The sequence below is a fragment of the Oncorhynchus clarkii genome, chromosome 6 (assembly GCF_045791955.1).
Source record: "Oncorhynchus clarkii lewisi isolate Uvic-CL-2024 chromosome 6, UVic_Ocla_1.0, whole genome shotgun sequence".
NCBI classification, from domain to species: domain Eukaryota; kingdom Metazoa; phylum Chordata; class Actinopteri; order Salmoniformes; family Salmonidae; genus Oncorhynchus; species Oncorhynchus clarkii.
Genome location: NC_092152.1, coordinates 31885863 through 31902605, shown reverse-complemented (window position 1 = coordinate 31902605; position 16743 = coordinate 31885863). Strand labels below are relative to the sequence as shown.

General features: G+C 41.0%; 1 protein-coding gene across 3 annotated transcripts in view; it reads left to right on the top strand.

Moving 5' to 3' along the window:
• Positions 1 to 16743, top strand: part of LOC139410978 (protein phosphatase Slingshot homolog 1-like) — a 67005-nt gene that overhangs the window by 1622 nt on the left and 48640 nt on the right. For all 3 annotated transcript variants that reach the window (XM_071156723.1, XM_071156721.1, XM_071156720.1), the window contains exon 2: positions 5625 to 5662. Coding sequence is in view for 2 of the 3 variants with exons in the window: in XM_071156721.1 (XP_071012822.1) it covers positions 5625 to 5662 (38 nt within the window). In the remaining variant the exon portion in view is untranslated. The remainder of the gene's footprint in view (positions 1 to 5624; positions 5663 to 16743) is intronic.

Genomic DNA, 16743 nt, shown 5'->3' with positions numbered 1-16743 from the left:
CTAGCAATTTAAAAAAAACAACACACACAAAATATAGTTATATAGGATGAGCCATGACTAAAATACAGTATATACATAAAGTGGGTAAAACAGTATCTAAACATTATTAAAGTGACCACTGTTCAGTGACTATGTACATACTGCAGCAGTCTCTAAGGTGCAGGGCAGAGTACCGGGTGGTAGCTGGCTAGAACATTGATTAAGGTTCAGGGCAGGGTACTGGGCGGAGGCCGGCTAGTGGTGACTGTTTAACAGTCTGATGGCCTGGAGATAGAAGCTGTTTCTCCATCTCTCGGTCCCAGCTTTGATGCACTTGTACTGTTTCCGCCTTCTAGATGGCACCGGGGTGAACAGGCCCTTTCCTGTTTCAGCATGACAATGCACAAGTGCACAAAGCGAGGTACATATAGAAATGGTTTGTCGAGATTGGTGTGTGGAAGAACTTAACTGGCCTGCACAGAGCACTGACCTCAACCCCATCGAATACCTTTGGGATGAATTGGAACACCGACGTCGAGCCAGGCCTAATCACCCAACATCAGAGCCCAACCTCACTAATGCTCTTATGGCTGCATGAAAGCAAGTCACTGCAGCAATGTTCCAACATCTAGTGGAAAGCCTTCCCAGAAGAGTGGAGGCTGTTAAAGCAGTAAAGGGGGGACCAACTCCGTATTAATGCCCATGATTTTGGAACGAGATGTTCGACAAGCAGGTGTCCACATACCTTTGGTCATGTAGTGTAACAGTTAGTGCCTACACATCACAGTGACATTTAGATGTCACTCATGAAAGATAGCTACAATCGAAGTACTGTTTTTGTGCACCTTCTCAACCAGTTGGGGGTGCTAACTGTTAATAGAAACAGGAGTCACGCTTAATACAACAAAGGCTCTAGCCTACAGCAAGTTTTCTCCACTCGCCCTTATTGGGTAGATTTGTCTTGAAGATGACAACAACCATGGTTAGGCCTGAATCAAGAACTGGTACTTGAGCATTAGCTGAACTTCCTTTTCTTTCGTTAGGCTGCTGCTTTACTTTTTTAGCTACTGAGTCATTGGGCCTGACGCATTACACCTGCCATTTGAAAAATGAAACGTGTAAAAAGAAACACCTTTATCGTGAAGATGGTTGAGCTGGCCGAACTGAGGACCAGCCTTCCTTGTCACTGCCTGCCACTCATTTTCAATGTGGGATAGAATTGACTGGCTGCCTGGCTGCTTCCAGGGCTCTTCCCAAGGGCCTGTCTGATGAGGAGCAGCCAAGCCCCCCAGGAAGCTGCTGCAGCTATGATGTCATTCTCAAATGGAGGGTGGGGGGATGTGGAGGGAAAGCGATGAGTGGAGGATGGTGGTGGGGTAACAATATGGTAGCTGTTGTGACAGTGTAAGGTAGGCTACATGATTTTGCCAACAATGGAGAGTTTCATCCCTACCCTACAAGGTGAAATTTGGCTATTGTCATGTGTCTCGCTGTGGGAGTATTATTGGCTGGGATTTCACTTGTAGTGGCTGCAGGGCTGTTCAAGTCAATTATTGTATTACTCTCCCGGATGACCAACTGAAACCCATGTTAAACACAGCTTTTGACACGTCCCAGTTATGAGTTTCACCCTGATGCCCGTCCCCTGGTTGAATGGGTAGAGGTAGAGACCAACCTCAGAGGCCTTACCTCACCTTATCTGCACCGTTTGTTTAGATGGGGGGGGAAAATATTTTTTGCGTGTGTTTATAAAAATGTTAGGTTTGACAATGACGTATGTTCGCTGTTTTGAACCCATTCTGCTCACCACAAGTGTGATGCTCGCCCGATTTAGTTTGTTAGATACAGTAGTGGAAAGTGCCGTGTGTTTTTGGAGCTGAAATACAGTGTTGGATACATCTTGTCACAACATTTCCTCTTACTGCTGCAGTACCTAACCTTAGCAGGGACCTTGTGCTTCTCATTAGTAGTGCTTTGGTTGACAATCCTCAGGCTTTATTAGGTGAAACTTCTGGAGAATGGCCCACCTCCTCACAGTTACATGTCACCATGTTACTCTAACCTGATACTCCCAGTCTATGATATCTTTCCTGGAACAATAACTGTTTTTAAGACATTTACTGTGGTGAAACTATCATAAAGAATGGCCACATTCCCTCCATTTAGTGGCATTCACCTCTCTCATAAAAGCCAGGTGGGTCATTCTCACGAAACTGTGAATGAATACATTTTTCACTAAATTTCCTCTTGAAACACTGATATTAGGATCTGTACTATTGTATAATTATAGTTTTTTTTATGAGATATTATGCATTTTAACAACATTTTCACAAAAGTCCAAAAAGTAGTGAACAAACCAATATTTATATTTGTATATATGTTTTTTTTTACATTGCTCCCCTAATGAAAATGAGTCAGTTAAACATCACACTGAAAATATAAATATTTCAAATTAATGATACAATTATAAAGTTAATCAGACTTCTTCCTCAATTTGAGCTCTTTAGCCGTGTCGGTAATGAGAAGGACAAGTGGAGTAAAGGGGGTGTTTAAGAATAATCATTCTGAAGGCATATAAGCAAATACATTAACTTGTGTTCATATAAGGACTACTCCTCTAGATGATGCATCATGGGTGAATACAACTTTACAGTACATTCGGAAAGTATTCTGACCCTTTGACTTTTTCTAAAATGGATTGAATCACCCCCCCCCCCCCCCCCCCCCCCCCCCCCCCCACCCAATCTACACACAATACCCCATAATGACAAAGCAAAAACAGGTTTTTAGAAGAAAAAAATGAACTGATATCACATTTACATAAGTATTCAGACCCTTTACGCAGTACTTTGTTGAGGAGATTACAGCATCAAGTCTTCTTGGGTATGACGTTACAAGCTTGGCACACATGTATTTGGGGAGTTTCTCCCATTCTTCTCTGCAGATCCTCTCAAGCTCTGTCAGATTGGATGGGGAGCGTCGCTGCACAGCTATTTTCTTTCCAGAGATGCTCGATTTGGTGTCCTTGGCCACTCAAGGACATTCCGAGACTTGTCCCAAAGCCACTCCTGTGTTGTCTTGGCAGTGTTCTTAGGGCCGTCTGAGGTCCTGAGTGCTCTAGAGCAGGTTTACATCAATATGCTTTGCTCTGCTCATCTTTCCCTCGATCCTGAGTAGTCTCCCAGTCCTTGCCGCTGAAACACCTCCCTACGGCATGATGATAATGCTGCCACCACCACCTCTAGGGCTCTGTCAGAGTGACCATCGGGTTCTTGGTCACCTCTCTGACCAAGGCTCTTCTCCCCTGATTGCTCAGTTTGGCCGGGCGGCCAGGTCTAGGAAGAGTCTTGGTGGTTACACACTCTTCCATTTAAGAATGATGGAGGCCACTGTGTTCTTGGGAACCTTCAATGCTGCAGAAATTTTTTGGTACCCTTCCACAGGTCTGTGCCTCAACACAATCCTGTCTCGGAGCTCTACGGACAATTCCTTTCGATTGCTTGGTTTTTGCTCAGACATGCACTGTCAACTGTGGGACCTTTATATATAGACATATGTGTGCCTTTTCAAATCATGTAAATAAAGTATTTCTGTTTTTATTTGTAATACATTTGCAAAAAATTCAAAACTGTTTTCGCTTTGTCATTATGGGGTATTGTGTGTAGATTGAGGACACTTTTATTTAATCCATTTTAGAATAAGGCCGTAATAAGGCTGTAAATTTTTTTTTTTAAGAGAAGGGGTCTGAATACTTTCCGAATGCACTGTTTTAAAGTTTTGACAGGAACTTAAACTGTTATGGTAATGAGACCAACTACAGCAATGTATTTGGTGTTTTATTCAAGTATGTTAGGTTTTTCTAAAGATTTAATATTTTATTAAAATCATTTAATCTTCCTTCTAACCCCCCACATTCTTTTTTTATCTGAACCTGCACTTGGTTTGACCCCCTCCACCCCTAGTTCTGACTCTACTAATAGCTACTTTATTGAGGAAAAATGTACTTTCTATGCCTGTGATATGTGGTTGTCCCACCTTCATCTTAAGATGAATGCACTAACTGTAAGTCGCTCTGGATAAGAGTATCTGCTAAATTACTTAAATGTAAAAAAAACAAGTCTAAATAAAAGTGCACGCTGTCTTTTTAAGACCTAATGATGTCGTTCAACACAAATTGAGAGCAACAGGAGAGACGTGACTGAGGAGAGGGAGACTAAGTTAATTAATACAGTTTTTAGAAATGACTGTTTTTTGGTGACAATCCACTTTCAAATCAGTATATTTTGCATTATGGCTTTTATATTATCACAAACAAAAGTACTAGAGTAGCGAACTGATGTTAGCTTCAGCTGTAAGCTTGAAGCTACAGGTATTTCCTTGCATTGTAAAGGGTTCTAGCCTGTAATGGACTTTTGTTTTGCGAACAGTAATTAAGTGTGTTAGTTCCCCACTCATGCTGCACAGAAGTTAACATGATGCATCCCAGCCTCAGCCCATAGTACAGGGATTCCTTAGGACGAGCTAGTAATGAGCAAGTGGAGCAGGCATGGTGCCGGTGCTTTCACACTATATGGGGATGTCTGCTGCGCCGATAGACAGGCTTGATCCTCTCTCAATCAGTACATGACACATTTAATAGAAGTACCGAAAGTAACAAATTCTATAACCTAAATGTTTTTTATGTTCAAGTATCGAAAAAGTACAGAAGTTTTGGTATAATTAACAGTAGTGTTGATTTGTTGGTGCGTTGGTAGATTTGTCTGTTCCAAGGTTAGCCTAGGTTAAATACATTTATGTGAACATTGAAACCTAAACATTGTGTATTAGACTAGATACACACTGTGTACAAAACATTAGGAACACCTACTCTTTCCATGACATAGACTAACCAGGTGAAAGCTATGATCCCTTATTGATGTCACTTGTTAAATCCACTTCAGTGTAGATTGAGAGGAAACAGGTTAAATAATGATTTTTAAGTCTAGAGACAATTGAGACATGGATTGTGTATGTCTGCTATTCAGAGGGTGAATTGGCAAGACAAAATATTTAAGTGCCTTGAACGGGGGTATGGTCGTAGATGCCAGGTGCACCAGTTTGAGTGTGTCAAGAACTGCAATGCTGCAGTTTTTTTCATGCTCAACAGTTTTCCGTGTTTATTAAGAATGGTGCACCACCCAAAGGACATCCAGCCAACTTTACACAACTGTGGGAAGCATTGGAGTCAACATGTGCCAGCATCCCTGTGGAACGCTTTCGACACCTTGCCAAACGAATTAAGCTGTTCTGAAGGCAAATGGGGGTGCAACTCAATATTAGGAAGGTGTTTAATGTTTTGTACACTCTGTTTATTTTGGGAAACATTTCTATAATAGTTTTATAAAAGAATATTGACAATCTACCCCTGAAACCACTCAACTCTTCAATGAGTTGTGAGTAATGAGAATTAGGTTCCCCTCATTATATCCCTCTGTAGAATAGTAACCTACCTATCAGAGCTTATTATGAGGCAAAACATGTACTCTGAATTGTGGACAGATTAATGTCCATTTGATACTAATGGCTGCACTGTAGAGCTTCAATGTCTTGTAGTATCAGATTTGTAACTTTTGCTTATTTTTGCTCTGCCTTTTCTTGGTTTACAGGACTTTGGGAGTGATGATGAGCGCCGGCTAAATCAGAGGTAAGTGTTCTTAGTACTTACAGTACTAAAGATGGTCTTGCTAGGGTAGCTCAGAGCTGCTGCTCCTTTCTATCCATTATTTTGCATGGGAAGCACGCTACATATTATGCCAAATGGAGAGTAATAGGATGACTTTTTTGTGATTTGTGTTTGTGGGTGGAGGTGTGGGGTAAGCGTTCCAGATCAACTGATGCCTTACCTCTGGGTTTGTGTAGAGTTTGGAGATACTGTATGTCCGGTCTGGTCCCTCTCAATGACAGCCACCACCAGGGGTAAAAGTAAGGCGGTACTGTCCGGTATGGTGTCCCGGCAAAAGAAATAGTGGGTGTACCTGTACCGGTAAAACGTGAGCCTATCATAATTAATACAACATGGCCCCCCAAAATATAGGCTATTACAGCATTATTAGGAGCGATAGCTTAGCCTAGTGGTTGCAAGATCGAATCTCCAAGCTGACAAGGTCGTTCTGCCCCTGAACAAGGCAATTAACCCACTGTTCCTAGGCCGCCATTGAAAATAAGAATTTGTTCTTAACTGACTTGCCTAGTTAAATAAAATAATTTAACATTACAGCATGTCAGCCTCATGAATGATTTGCTAATTGACTGGAAACCGGGTGGTATACGCTCCAAATTGCGTTGTGGTTTGAGGAGAACACTTACATTTTGTCAAGGTGGAGAAGTGGCTGAGACGCTCGTTGGCAAGGCGGAGATGAGTGGCCGAGACCGAGGCACGCGCGGACAACAGTGGATTAATAATTTTGGGCTACTAGTGTAGGCCTATTGACAATCGCAGAATGTCATTACAATGCACATGGTGTTTTGTAACATATGTCTCTTTCCATTCATCGAATTGTAGGTGCACAGTGCACTGTTGGGGTTTGGATGCTGAAATTATTTTGTGAGTGGACGAATGTGCGCGGGTAGCCTACAGGGGCGCCTTTTGTTAAGTGATTGTTTGACAATCGGATGAAAACATCATGACTGTGTTTATGCCACATTAAGAGAGACAGACGGCTTGTCTATAAGGCTAAGGGGACGCTAAGTTTTCCCTTGCCAAAATTATATAGCCTAATTAGCTTACTCCTGTCTATACAGAAATACATCAAATCATTCAAAATAGGCTACTACACCAGAAAACAGGATTTGGCCACAGAGGCTCATTAGCTGCTTACTTAAAAACGTGTTTTTAAGTAAGCAGCTAATGAGCCTCTGTGGCCAAATTGCAAATACCGCGTTGCAAATACCAAATAGATGATTGTTGAGTAGCGACTGTCAGTGAAAAGCAGAGAGACCCAGCCAGTCATATTGCAATATTTAAAAAATAAAATAAGGGAAAAACTGTTGTAAAGAGATTACAATATAAATACCCCAATCTGTCTTTCAGTTATCAACATTTTTTATTTAATTGAGCGAACGGTAGCCTATCATATTGGCACTAGAGGAGAACATCGGAAATATCCCCGGTGAGTGTGCATATTCACTGTCTTTGTCATTGGGTCAGTGCCACTTTAGTTTGTTTTTGGACAATAATTTCCTCCTCCAGGTTAAATGGATGTCATATTGTATTTGTGTCTCCCCTTTTCGTAGACCAATTATATGTATCAGACAACATCGTTTTTATTGATCTGTTTGTCAGTGTCACCAGAGTAGGCTACCCTGTAGTTTTTGTAGTATAAAAAAACAAACACTCACTTGGGTGTCCCTACCGGTAAGAAATTAAATGTACTTTCACCTCTGTTCACCACTGTAGAAATTATTAAGAAATGTTGTCTGTCTATACAGGGTAGTCACCTATCTCTAATAGACAATTAGACAAAATATTGTCTTCCCTTTTTTGCTAGTCATTGTTGCAACAGGTGCTTAAAGGCCCAGTGCAGTAAATAACGTGATTTACCTGTGTTTTATATATATTTCCACACAGAGGTTGGAATAATACTGTGAAATTGTGAAAATTATGAAAATGTACTTTTAGTGTAAGAGCTCTTTGAAAAGAACAGCTGAAATTTCAGCCTGTTTTGGAATTTTGGCCTGCCTGGTGACATCACCAGAAGGTGAATTAGTTAATATACCAATAAGAAAGAGTTCCAAATGTCTGCCAATAACTGCTCATTTTCAGTCTACCACTCCCAGACAGTCCTAGCTAAATTCTTGCTTGAGAAATAGCTATTTGCTAAGAAGCTATTTTTGTTTCTTTTTGACCATTTTAATTGAAAATATCTCAGTAATATACTTCACTGTTACCCGGAAATTATTTGATATTGAGAGGAAAACGGCTGCATTGGACCTTTTAAAACGCCAACACCAGTAGAAATCTACATTTTCAAGCTGAAAGACGATCAATAAGTCAATAAGTCATTGTTTTAGTCAAAGTATGATATACAGTGCATTTAGAAAGTGTTCAGAACCCTTGACTTTTTCCACATTTTTCTACTTACAGCCTTATTCTAAAATTGATTAAATTTGAATTTGAATTTTTCCTACACACAATATCACATAATGACAACGCAAAAATAGGTTTTTATAAATGTTTGCAAATTTATATTGAAAAAAAACTGATATCAGCCTTTACTCAGTACTTTGTTGACGTTTGGCAGTTCTACAGCCTCAAATCTTCTTGGATGCTACAAGCTTGGCACACCTGTATTTGGGGAGTTTATTCCATTCTTCTTTGCAGATCCTCTCACGTTCAGTCAGGTTGGATGGGGAGCATCGCTGCACAGCTATTTTCAGGTCTCTCCAGAGATGTTAGATCGGGTTCAAGTCCAGGCTCTGGCTGGGCCACTCAAGGACATTCAGAGACTTGTCCAGAAGCCCACTCCTGCGTCGTCTTGGCTGTGTTCTTAGTGTCATTGTCCTGTTCAAGGTGAACCTTCGCCCCAGTCTGAGGTCCTGCTTGCTCTGGAGCAGGTTTTCATCAAGGATCTCTCTGTACTATGCTCTTTTCATCTTTCCCTCGATCCTGGCTAGTCTCTCAGTCCCTGCCACTGAAAAACATCCCCAAAGGATGATGCTGCAACCACGATGCTTCACCGTAGGAATGGTATTGGCCAGGTGATGAGCGGTGCCTGGTTTCCTACAGATGTGACGCTTGGCATTCAGGCCAAATAGTTCAATCTTAGATTCATCCGACCAGATAATCTTGTTTGTCATGGTCTGAGAGTCCTTTAGGTGCTTTTTGGCAAACTCCAACCGAACTGTCATGTGCCTTTTAGTGAGGAGTGGCTTCCGTCTGGCCACTCTACCATAAAGGCCTGATTGGTGGAGTGCTGCAGAGATGGTTATCCTTCTGGAATGTTCTCCCATCTCCACAGAGGAACTCTGAAGCTCTGACAGAGTGACCATTGGGTTCTTGGTCACTTCTCTGACCAAGGTCCTTCTCCTCCTATTGCTCAATTTGGCCGGGCGGCCAGCTCTAGGAAGAGTCTTGGTGGTTCCAAACTTCTTCCATTTAAGAATGATGGAGGACACTGTGTTCTTGGGGACCGTCAATGGTGCATAAATGTTTTGGTTCCCCTCCCCCAGATCTATGAATCGACACAATCCTGTCTCTGAGCTCTACGGACAATTCCTTGACCTCATGGCTTGGTTTTTGCTCTGACATGCACTGTCATCTGTGGGACCTTATATAGACAGGTGTGTGCCTTTCCAAATCATGTCCAATCAATTGAATTGAAGTTGTAGAAACATTTCAGGGATGTTCAATGGAAACAGGATGCACCTGAGCTCGATTTTGATTCTCTTATTCTCTTAGTAAAGGGTCTGAATACTTATGTAAATGAGGTATTTCTGTTATTTTTAATACATTTGCAAAAATGTCTAAACTTGTTTTCGCCTTGTCATAAGGTATTGTGTGTAGATTGATGAGGAACATTCTTATTTAATCCATTTGAGAATAAGGCTGTAACGTAACAAAATGGGGTCTGAATACTTTCTGAATGCACTGTATTTTGGCTTGAAGCGACAAAATCCGAACTGCCCACTTTGTGTAAATCCGTGTGAATATGGTGTCTTTTCCTATAATACAGGGGTGCAACTTTCACTGGGGAAGGGGGGGGGGGTACAAATTTGATGATGTACCATTGTACCATTAACTAGCAGAGCTAGCCAAAAGTTGGTTATCCTATGCTAGCTAGCTGGCTAGCTCACTAAGTTTAACTACTATTTTTGCCTCAATCACACTAGACCTGAATCAAACGATGAAACTAGCTGCCAAACGATCGAAGACTGATATTCTGACATTTCTTCAGCACAATATTATTTTTTTATTAGTCAGTATATCAATGTAACATTATTGATCTGTCCGTTTCCCCAGCTAATTCCCTACTTTTCACACTGACACGGTATAAAGGGCTCTACAGGCTTCACTGTCATGGTGAACAGTCAGTACACAACACTATGCTCATCATGTCTTACTAGATTAAGATTGTGACAGGTCTCCATGCAGGGTTAGACAGCCAGGGAAGACCAGTCTACGGAGCTCAGATGAATTTTCTAGTATATTATAACAATCAGTGAATGGATACAAAGTTCCATCTGGAGTTGATGGGTAGGCTAGACTCTGGGAATAATGCCAGTGAAATTGAAAATCATGCAAACGCAAATGTAGTTCTTCTGCTGGAGGTGTAAAACACAAAAGGGGACATATTTGCATATATAATGGTCTTGTGAAGGCTGGTTGAATTCTGGAAAAGAGTATGTAGACATGCTGAGATAAATGAACAGAGTCTGGCTTCTCCCTGTTGTTGTTTGCTTGGAAATGTTTATACTGGAGACATTTATCAGAAGAAATAAACTAGCATTTATAGCAGCTAAGAAATGCATTGCCATTTAATTAGGTTGGAAGAAATGTCACATTATGTATCATGCGATTTGATTTATTACAAGATTAAGGGTATACTGTGCAACTTTCATAAGGTCTGGATACCTTATATGGAATACTGTTTGACAAAACATTTCTGAATTAAAAACATGCCTATGTCAGGGGATATATCTATTAAGGCAATCCCTAGCTGCTGGGCTGCTCAGTCCTGACCCTGGGGCTCTGCCATACTGTTGGTTGTCTCTCTGGCCTTGGACTAACACATCTAAAACCAATAGTGAATGTTTCACTAAGATCCTGAAGCTGAGGTGGGTGTGTTGGGTTGGGGAGCTGCAGGGCATTGGACCCCTAGGGGCAGGACAGGGTGACCCAGCTATATTGTGTACAAGTAAAAAGAACTCTACAGTACAGTGATATGAATTTATGGAGGGTGTACAGTTTCTGTTTGTTATTGTGTAGGTGTATGTGTGTTTTTATAAAACTTTTGTTTTCCAAACCTTTCCTTGAGACATAAAAAAAAAAGATGCAGAGGAAGTTGTTGGAGAGAGAGTGAGTTGAGTTATTGACTAGACTGGTGGGGGTCGGGCGTGCATGGGCGGTCTGGCTGAAATTTGATATGGAGGATCAAAGGTCTTCGTACTTTATTTGTAAGAGTTGTTAATTTGTTAGGCTATTGGTTAAAGGTGCAACCATATTGATTATTGAATTATCATGGATCTAGTTCAGTCTTATCAATCACTTAAACATATTTAATAATGATCTCTCACCTAGCTCGATGACTGGGTACTTTTGCTTACTTTATGTTCTAAATAGAGAAGCTAGAACGGCCATGGGTCATATTAGATTGCGTAGAAATGAAGGAAATTAGCTTTTGATGCCCCGGAAAATGGGAAGACCCCTCACCAAATTATGGGCCCCCCACTTCTAAAACCAAAGTTCTGCCCCTGCTATAATATGACATCAAAATTATTTTTTGCTTCAGGGCTGGGTTTTATTTGAATGTTACCAGCCACCAGCATGGCATTGTTTATTTATCAGAAACCGCTGCAAAGTTATTCCTCCTCGCGACTGAGATGCGCTAAACAGCCCTTGTTCACTTGGCCCCCTGAGCCATGGAGTAAATTAAATAGGGGGTGCAAATGTATATTTCTGCACCTCCACTTTTTTTTTTATAGAGTATTATCATAATCCATTGGATAATTTGTGTATGTTCACTTATTTTTTAGTTAGTCTGTATTAAAAATATACAGTACCATTCAAAAGTTTGGACACATCTACTCAATCAAGGGTTTTTCTTTATTTTCACTATTTTCTACATCGTAGAATAATATTAAAGACATCAAAACCATGAAATAACACACATGGAATCATGTAACCAAAAAAGTGTTAAACAAATCAAAATATATTTTAGATGCTTCAAAAGTAGCCACCCTTTGCCTTGACAGTTTTGCACACTCTTGGAATTCTCTCAACCAGCTTCATGAGGTTAATGCGTTTGAGCCTATCAGTTGTGTTGTGACAAGGTAGTGGTGGTATACAGAAGATAGGCCTATTTGATAAAAGACCAAGTCCATATTATGGCAACAACAGCTAAAATAAGCAAAGAGAAACGACAGTCCATCATTACTTTAGGACATGAAGGTCAGTCAATGCGGAACATTTCAAGAACTTTGAAAGTTTCTTCAAGTGCAGTCGCAAAAACCATCAAGCGCTATGATGAAACTGGCACTCATGAGGACCGCCACAGGAAAGGAAGACTCAGAGTTTCCTCTGCTGCAGAGAATAAGTTCATTCAGACTACCATCCTCAGCAATCGTCAATTAACTGCACCTAAGATTGCAGCCAAAATAATTGCTTCAGAGTTCAGGTAACAGACATATCTCCACATCAACTGTTCAGAGGAGATTGCGCGAATCAGGCCTTCATGGTCAAATTGCTGCAAAGAAACCACTACTAAAGGACACCAATAAGAAAAAGAGGCTTGCTTGGGCCAAGAAACATGAGCAATGGACATTAGACCGGTGGAAATCTGTCCTTTGGTCTAATGAGTCTAAATTTGAGATTTTTGGTTCCAACCGCTGTGTCTTTGTGAGACAGAGATGGTGAACGGATAATCTCCGCATGTGTGGTTCCCACTGTGAAGCATGGAGGATGAGGTGTAATGATTTGGGGGTGCTTTGATGGTAACACTGTCAGTGATTTATTTAGAATTCAAGGCACACATAACCAGCATGGCTACCACAGCATTCTGGAGAGATACACCATCCCATCTGGTTTGCGCTTAGTGGGACTATCATTTTGTTTTGATCCAAAACACACCAACAGGCTGTGTAAGGGCTATTTTACCAAGAAGGAGAGTGATGGAGTGCTGCATCAGATGACCTGGCCTCCACAATCACCGACCTCAACTCAATTGAGATGGTTTGGGATGAGTTGGACAGCAGAGTGAAGGGAAAGCAGCCAACAAGTGCTCAGCATATGTTGTAACTCCTTCAGACTGCTGGAAAAGCATTCCAGATGACTACCTCATGAAGCTTGTTGAGATAATTTCAAGATTGTGCAAAGCTGTCATCCGGGCAAAGGGTGGCTGGTTAAGAGAGAAAAGCTCAATGATGGATAGACTGATGAAATAGTATATATGCGTTGTTACTTTTTTACCTTTATTATTCTTTCTATTACAAACATTGAAGGTAAGAGCTTCTGCCGTTGAGACTTTAAAAGCGTCCCAAATATTATTGTCAAACTTGGAATTATGGATCTACTCCTCCTAAACCTGGAATATGGATCATCCCTACCACCAAGGCAGACACATTTTTTTTATTTTTTTTTATCTCTGAAGTTAAGTTGTTCTTTTGTTCTGAATTTATTCTTTTATAAGCTTCACTAAAGTTGAATCTGTTTGGGGAGCTGTGCTCAGTTCTGATGTGTCCAGTGAAGCCTGCACTACCCATGTTGTACCCTTCTGGATTGGGAGAACCACTGACTCTTCAAATTGATGTCCTCTATCCACTATTTAGGAAATCTGCTATATTAGTTCATACAGTATATGGTCACTGTGTAAGTCATGGGTCACAGGTCAGACTTGCCTGCAGTCATTTCAAGGCAGCACACCACACCTTACCACTGCTAGCAATATCTCAGTTTCAATGGTCATGTGAGACTGTTTATAAAGGAGAAGGTAACTGAGAGTTGATACCCCAAACAGACTCTGAAAAATAGCCGTTGGCTTTTCCTTTGATCTCAGGCTCATACATATTAGTCAGGTATGTTTGTATCTATGTCCCATCTTTGTTCGCATCTGACTGACAAAGGAAGTCACAAATTAACTCTTGTTGGAATTTCAGGGTTTATTCATTACAGAAGAGACTGTATCTTGAACATTTATTGGTTTGAGCAGTCAATTTCCATGTCTTTATTTCAATCAAAAACTCACTGAAAGGATTTAGCCTAGTAAGAACCATTTAAACAATGTGTGTCACTAAACCAAAGTTGTTTTCCCCTTGTGAAGTAATCAAGAGTTTCTAGTTCTGATTGGGTGTGAAGGGCAAGATGCACCACGAACCTGGAATACTTAATTTGACAGATTTTTATATGAATGTAGAATCGGATGTTTAACTGAAGAGGGCACGATAATGCCTATTCCCCCTCAGGAGACTGAAAAGATTTGGCATGGTCTCAGATCCTGAAAAAAACTCTACAGCTGTACTATCGAGAGCATCAGGATGCTGGTTGCATTACTGCCTGGTATGACAACTGCTCGGCCTCTGATCGCAAGGCACTACAGAGAGTAGTGTGTATGACCCAGTACATCACTGGGCCCAAGCTTCCTGCCACCCAAGACTTCTATACCAGGCGGTGTCAGAGGAAGGCCCTAAAAATTGCCAAAGACTCCAGCCACCCTAGTCATAGACTGTTCTTTCTGCTATTGCGTGGTAAGCGGTACCGGAGAGCCAAGTCTAGGTCCAAAAGGCTTCTAAACAGCTTCTACCCCCAAGCCATAAGACTCCATGAACACCTAATCAAATGGCTACCCAGACTATTTGCATTGACCCCCCCCCCCCTTTCGTGGACAGGCAAAAAGGTCAAAACCAGATCAGAGTGGCAGACAGGGTCTGGTCAAGGCAGGCAGAATGGTCAGGCAGGCGGGTACAAAGTCCAGAAACAGGCAAGGGTCAAAACAGGGAGGACTAGAAAAAGGAAAATGCAAAAAGCAGGAGAACGGGAAAAACGCTGGTTGACTTGGAAATATACAAAACGAACTGGCACAGAGAGACAGGAAACACAGGGATAAATACACTGGGGAAAACAAGTGACACCTGGAGGGGGTGGAGACAGTAAGAAGGACAGGTGAAAATGATCAGGGTGTGACATCTTACTATTTTTGTCCTCAATTCTTGTGCATGTGGGTCAAACATTAGTTTATTTTTTGTTTTAGCTGAAAACAGGATGCCTGAAAGGAGGCCATAGCTTCCTGCTCTACTGTGCCCCTTAACAAAGGGGGGAGGGTGGAGGAGTGGAGGCCGTCACCCGTCATACATAGTGAGAGATGTGGCTCTCTGGCTCCACAGATCAATAATCTTGGTCATTCATCACAGGGAGATTTACTGTTTACTGCATGAGGGCATGGAGGCAGAACAATCTGATTCTGCTATGAAGTTCCACTGGTTTATTAGCCCTCACCCCCCATTAGTGACAAACCATCTCTGACCTGGAAACTATCAAACAGACGGAACACTGAGTGCGAGATGGAACTACACTGAACAAAAATATAAACGCAGCATGCAGAAATTTTAAAGATTTTTACTGAGTTTGAGTTCATATAAGGAAATCAATCAATTTAAATAAATTCATGACCCTAATCTATGGGTTTCACAGTAGCTGCAGGAATAGGGTTGAGGAGCGCATGCATCCAGAGTTTGGGCAAAATATCACCTGTCGCATAGCGAGAGCATGCTCCTCAAAAGTGGTTGACGTGTGAAACGAAATAAGTGTTGTATTTATTTCTCACAACTGATGTTGCCTCTCCGGTATCATTGAAAAACGGACAGGCGGGAAAGCGCGGCCTTCATTTGCTATTTGAGTGCATATGGATCACATATTTTTTTCCCATGCCTCTGTTCCTGTCCATTTAATAATGGGCCATTCTAAATCTAAACTAATTTGACATAATTAGTAAAGATGAGATTACATTGAGAATAGTCTGATGGGTGAAAATATGATCGCTTGTTGGGAGAACAGCTGTTCAGCCTGAGGCAAGGAATGGAGTGCAAGCTTTTTTTCTCTCGACTTTCTCAAATCATCAATAGCCTATAGCCATCATGCAGCCCAAATATGTTTTGATTTGTAAGACATTCTAAGGTTTGTATCGTTCACAACTGAAGTTGCCAAGTAACTCCAAATCTAGCACCTATCTAGGACCTATTTCAAATGTTCACTTTTGCGCTCAGCCAATTCATACAGCCCACTTGATCCGGAATGGGAAAAATATAATTTTCAATTTTATTCAATTCTTCTTACTATAAAACCATATAATATAAAATAATGGCATGGGATTTATAAGCATATCTTGTAAGCTAAATGAACAAGCCTATGGCATGGAGCATAGCCAGATAACATACAGTAGGCCAACTCAAAATACATGTTATTCATATCATAATGTTTCTTTAGACCTGACTAAAATAAATAATGGATTTGTGATGGCGTATATTAAATAGATTTATTAGACTTTTTAAATGTACATGTTCCAAAGGTGCACATCAGCGGCTTGAATGCAGCTTGTATGCTTGGAGGCATGGAGATGCTAAACTTGTTTATGTTAATTAACAGTCAAATCCCGTGAGACTGGCAGACTTTTGCATGACAATAACCGTCTGACAAAATGTAATGACCGCCACAGCTCCATACCACTTGTCAGGCATAGAGAACTGATAATGCGTACATGTTGGGATTGGTGTGGGTGGGGTTCCGTGGGTGGCTTTTAACCATTTCTTACCATGTTTTACTCATTGTTAGAAAAAAGTTAGATGTTAGGCACTATATCAGCGGTTTCCAAATTAGGGGTCGTGACCCCGTGTTGGGTTGCCTGATATGAAAATGGGGTTGTGGAATATTTCCAAAATCCTGAGATTTTTTAAATATTTTTTTATGAAACCACGCACTATTGCAGAATCTTTTATATTACCTGCTGCAATTGATATGGTGAAAACAATGTATGGGGATGCAGAGGCACAGAAACTCACATCAATACTGTTGAACTAAGA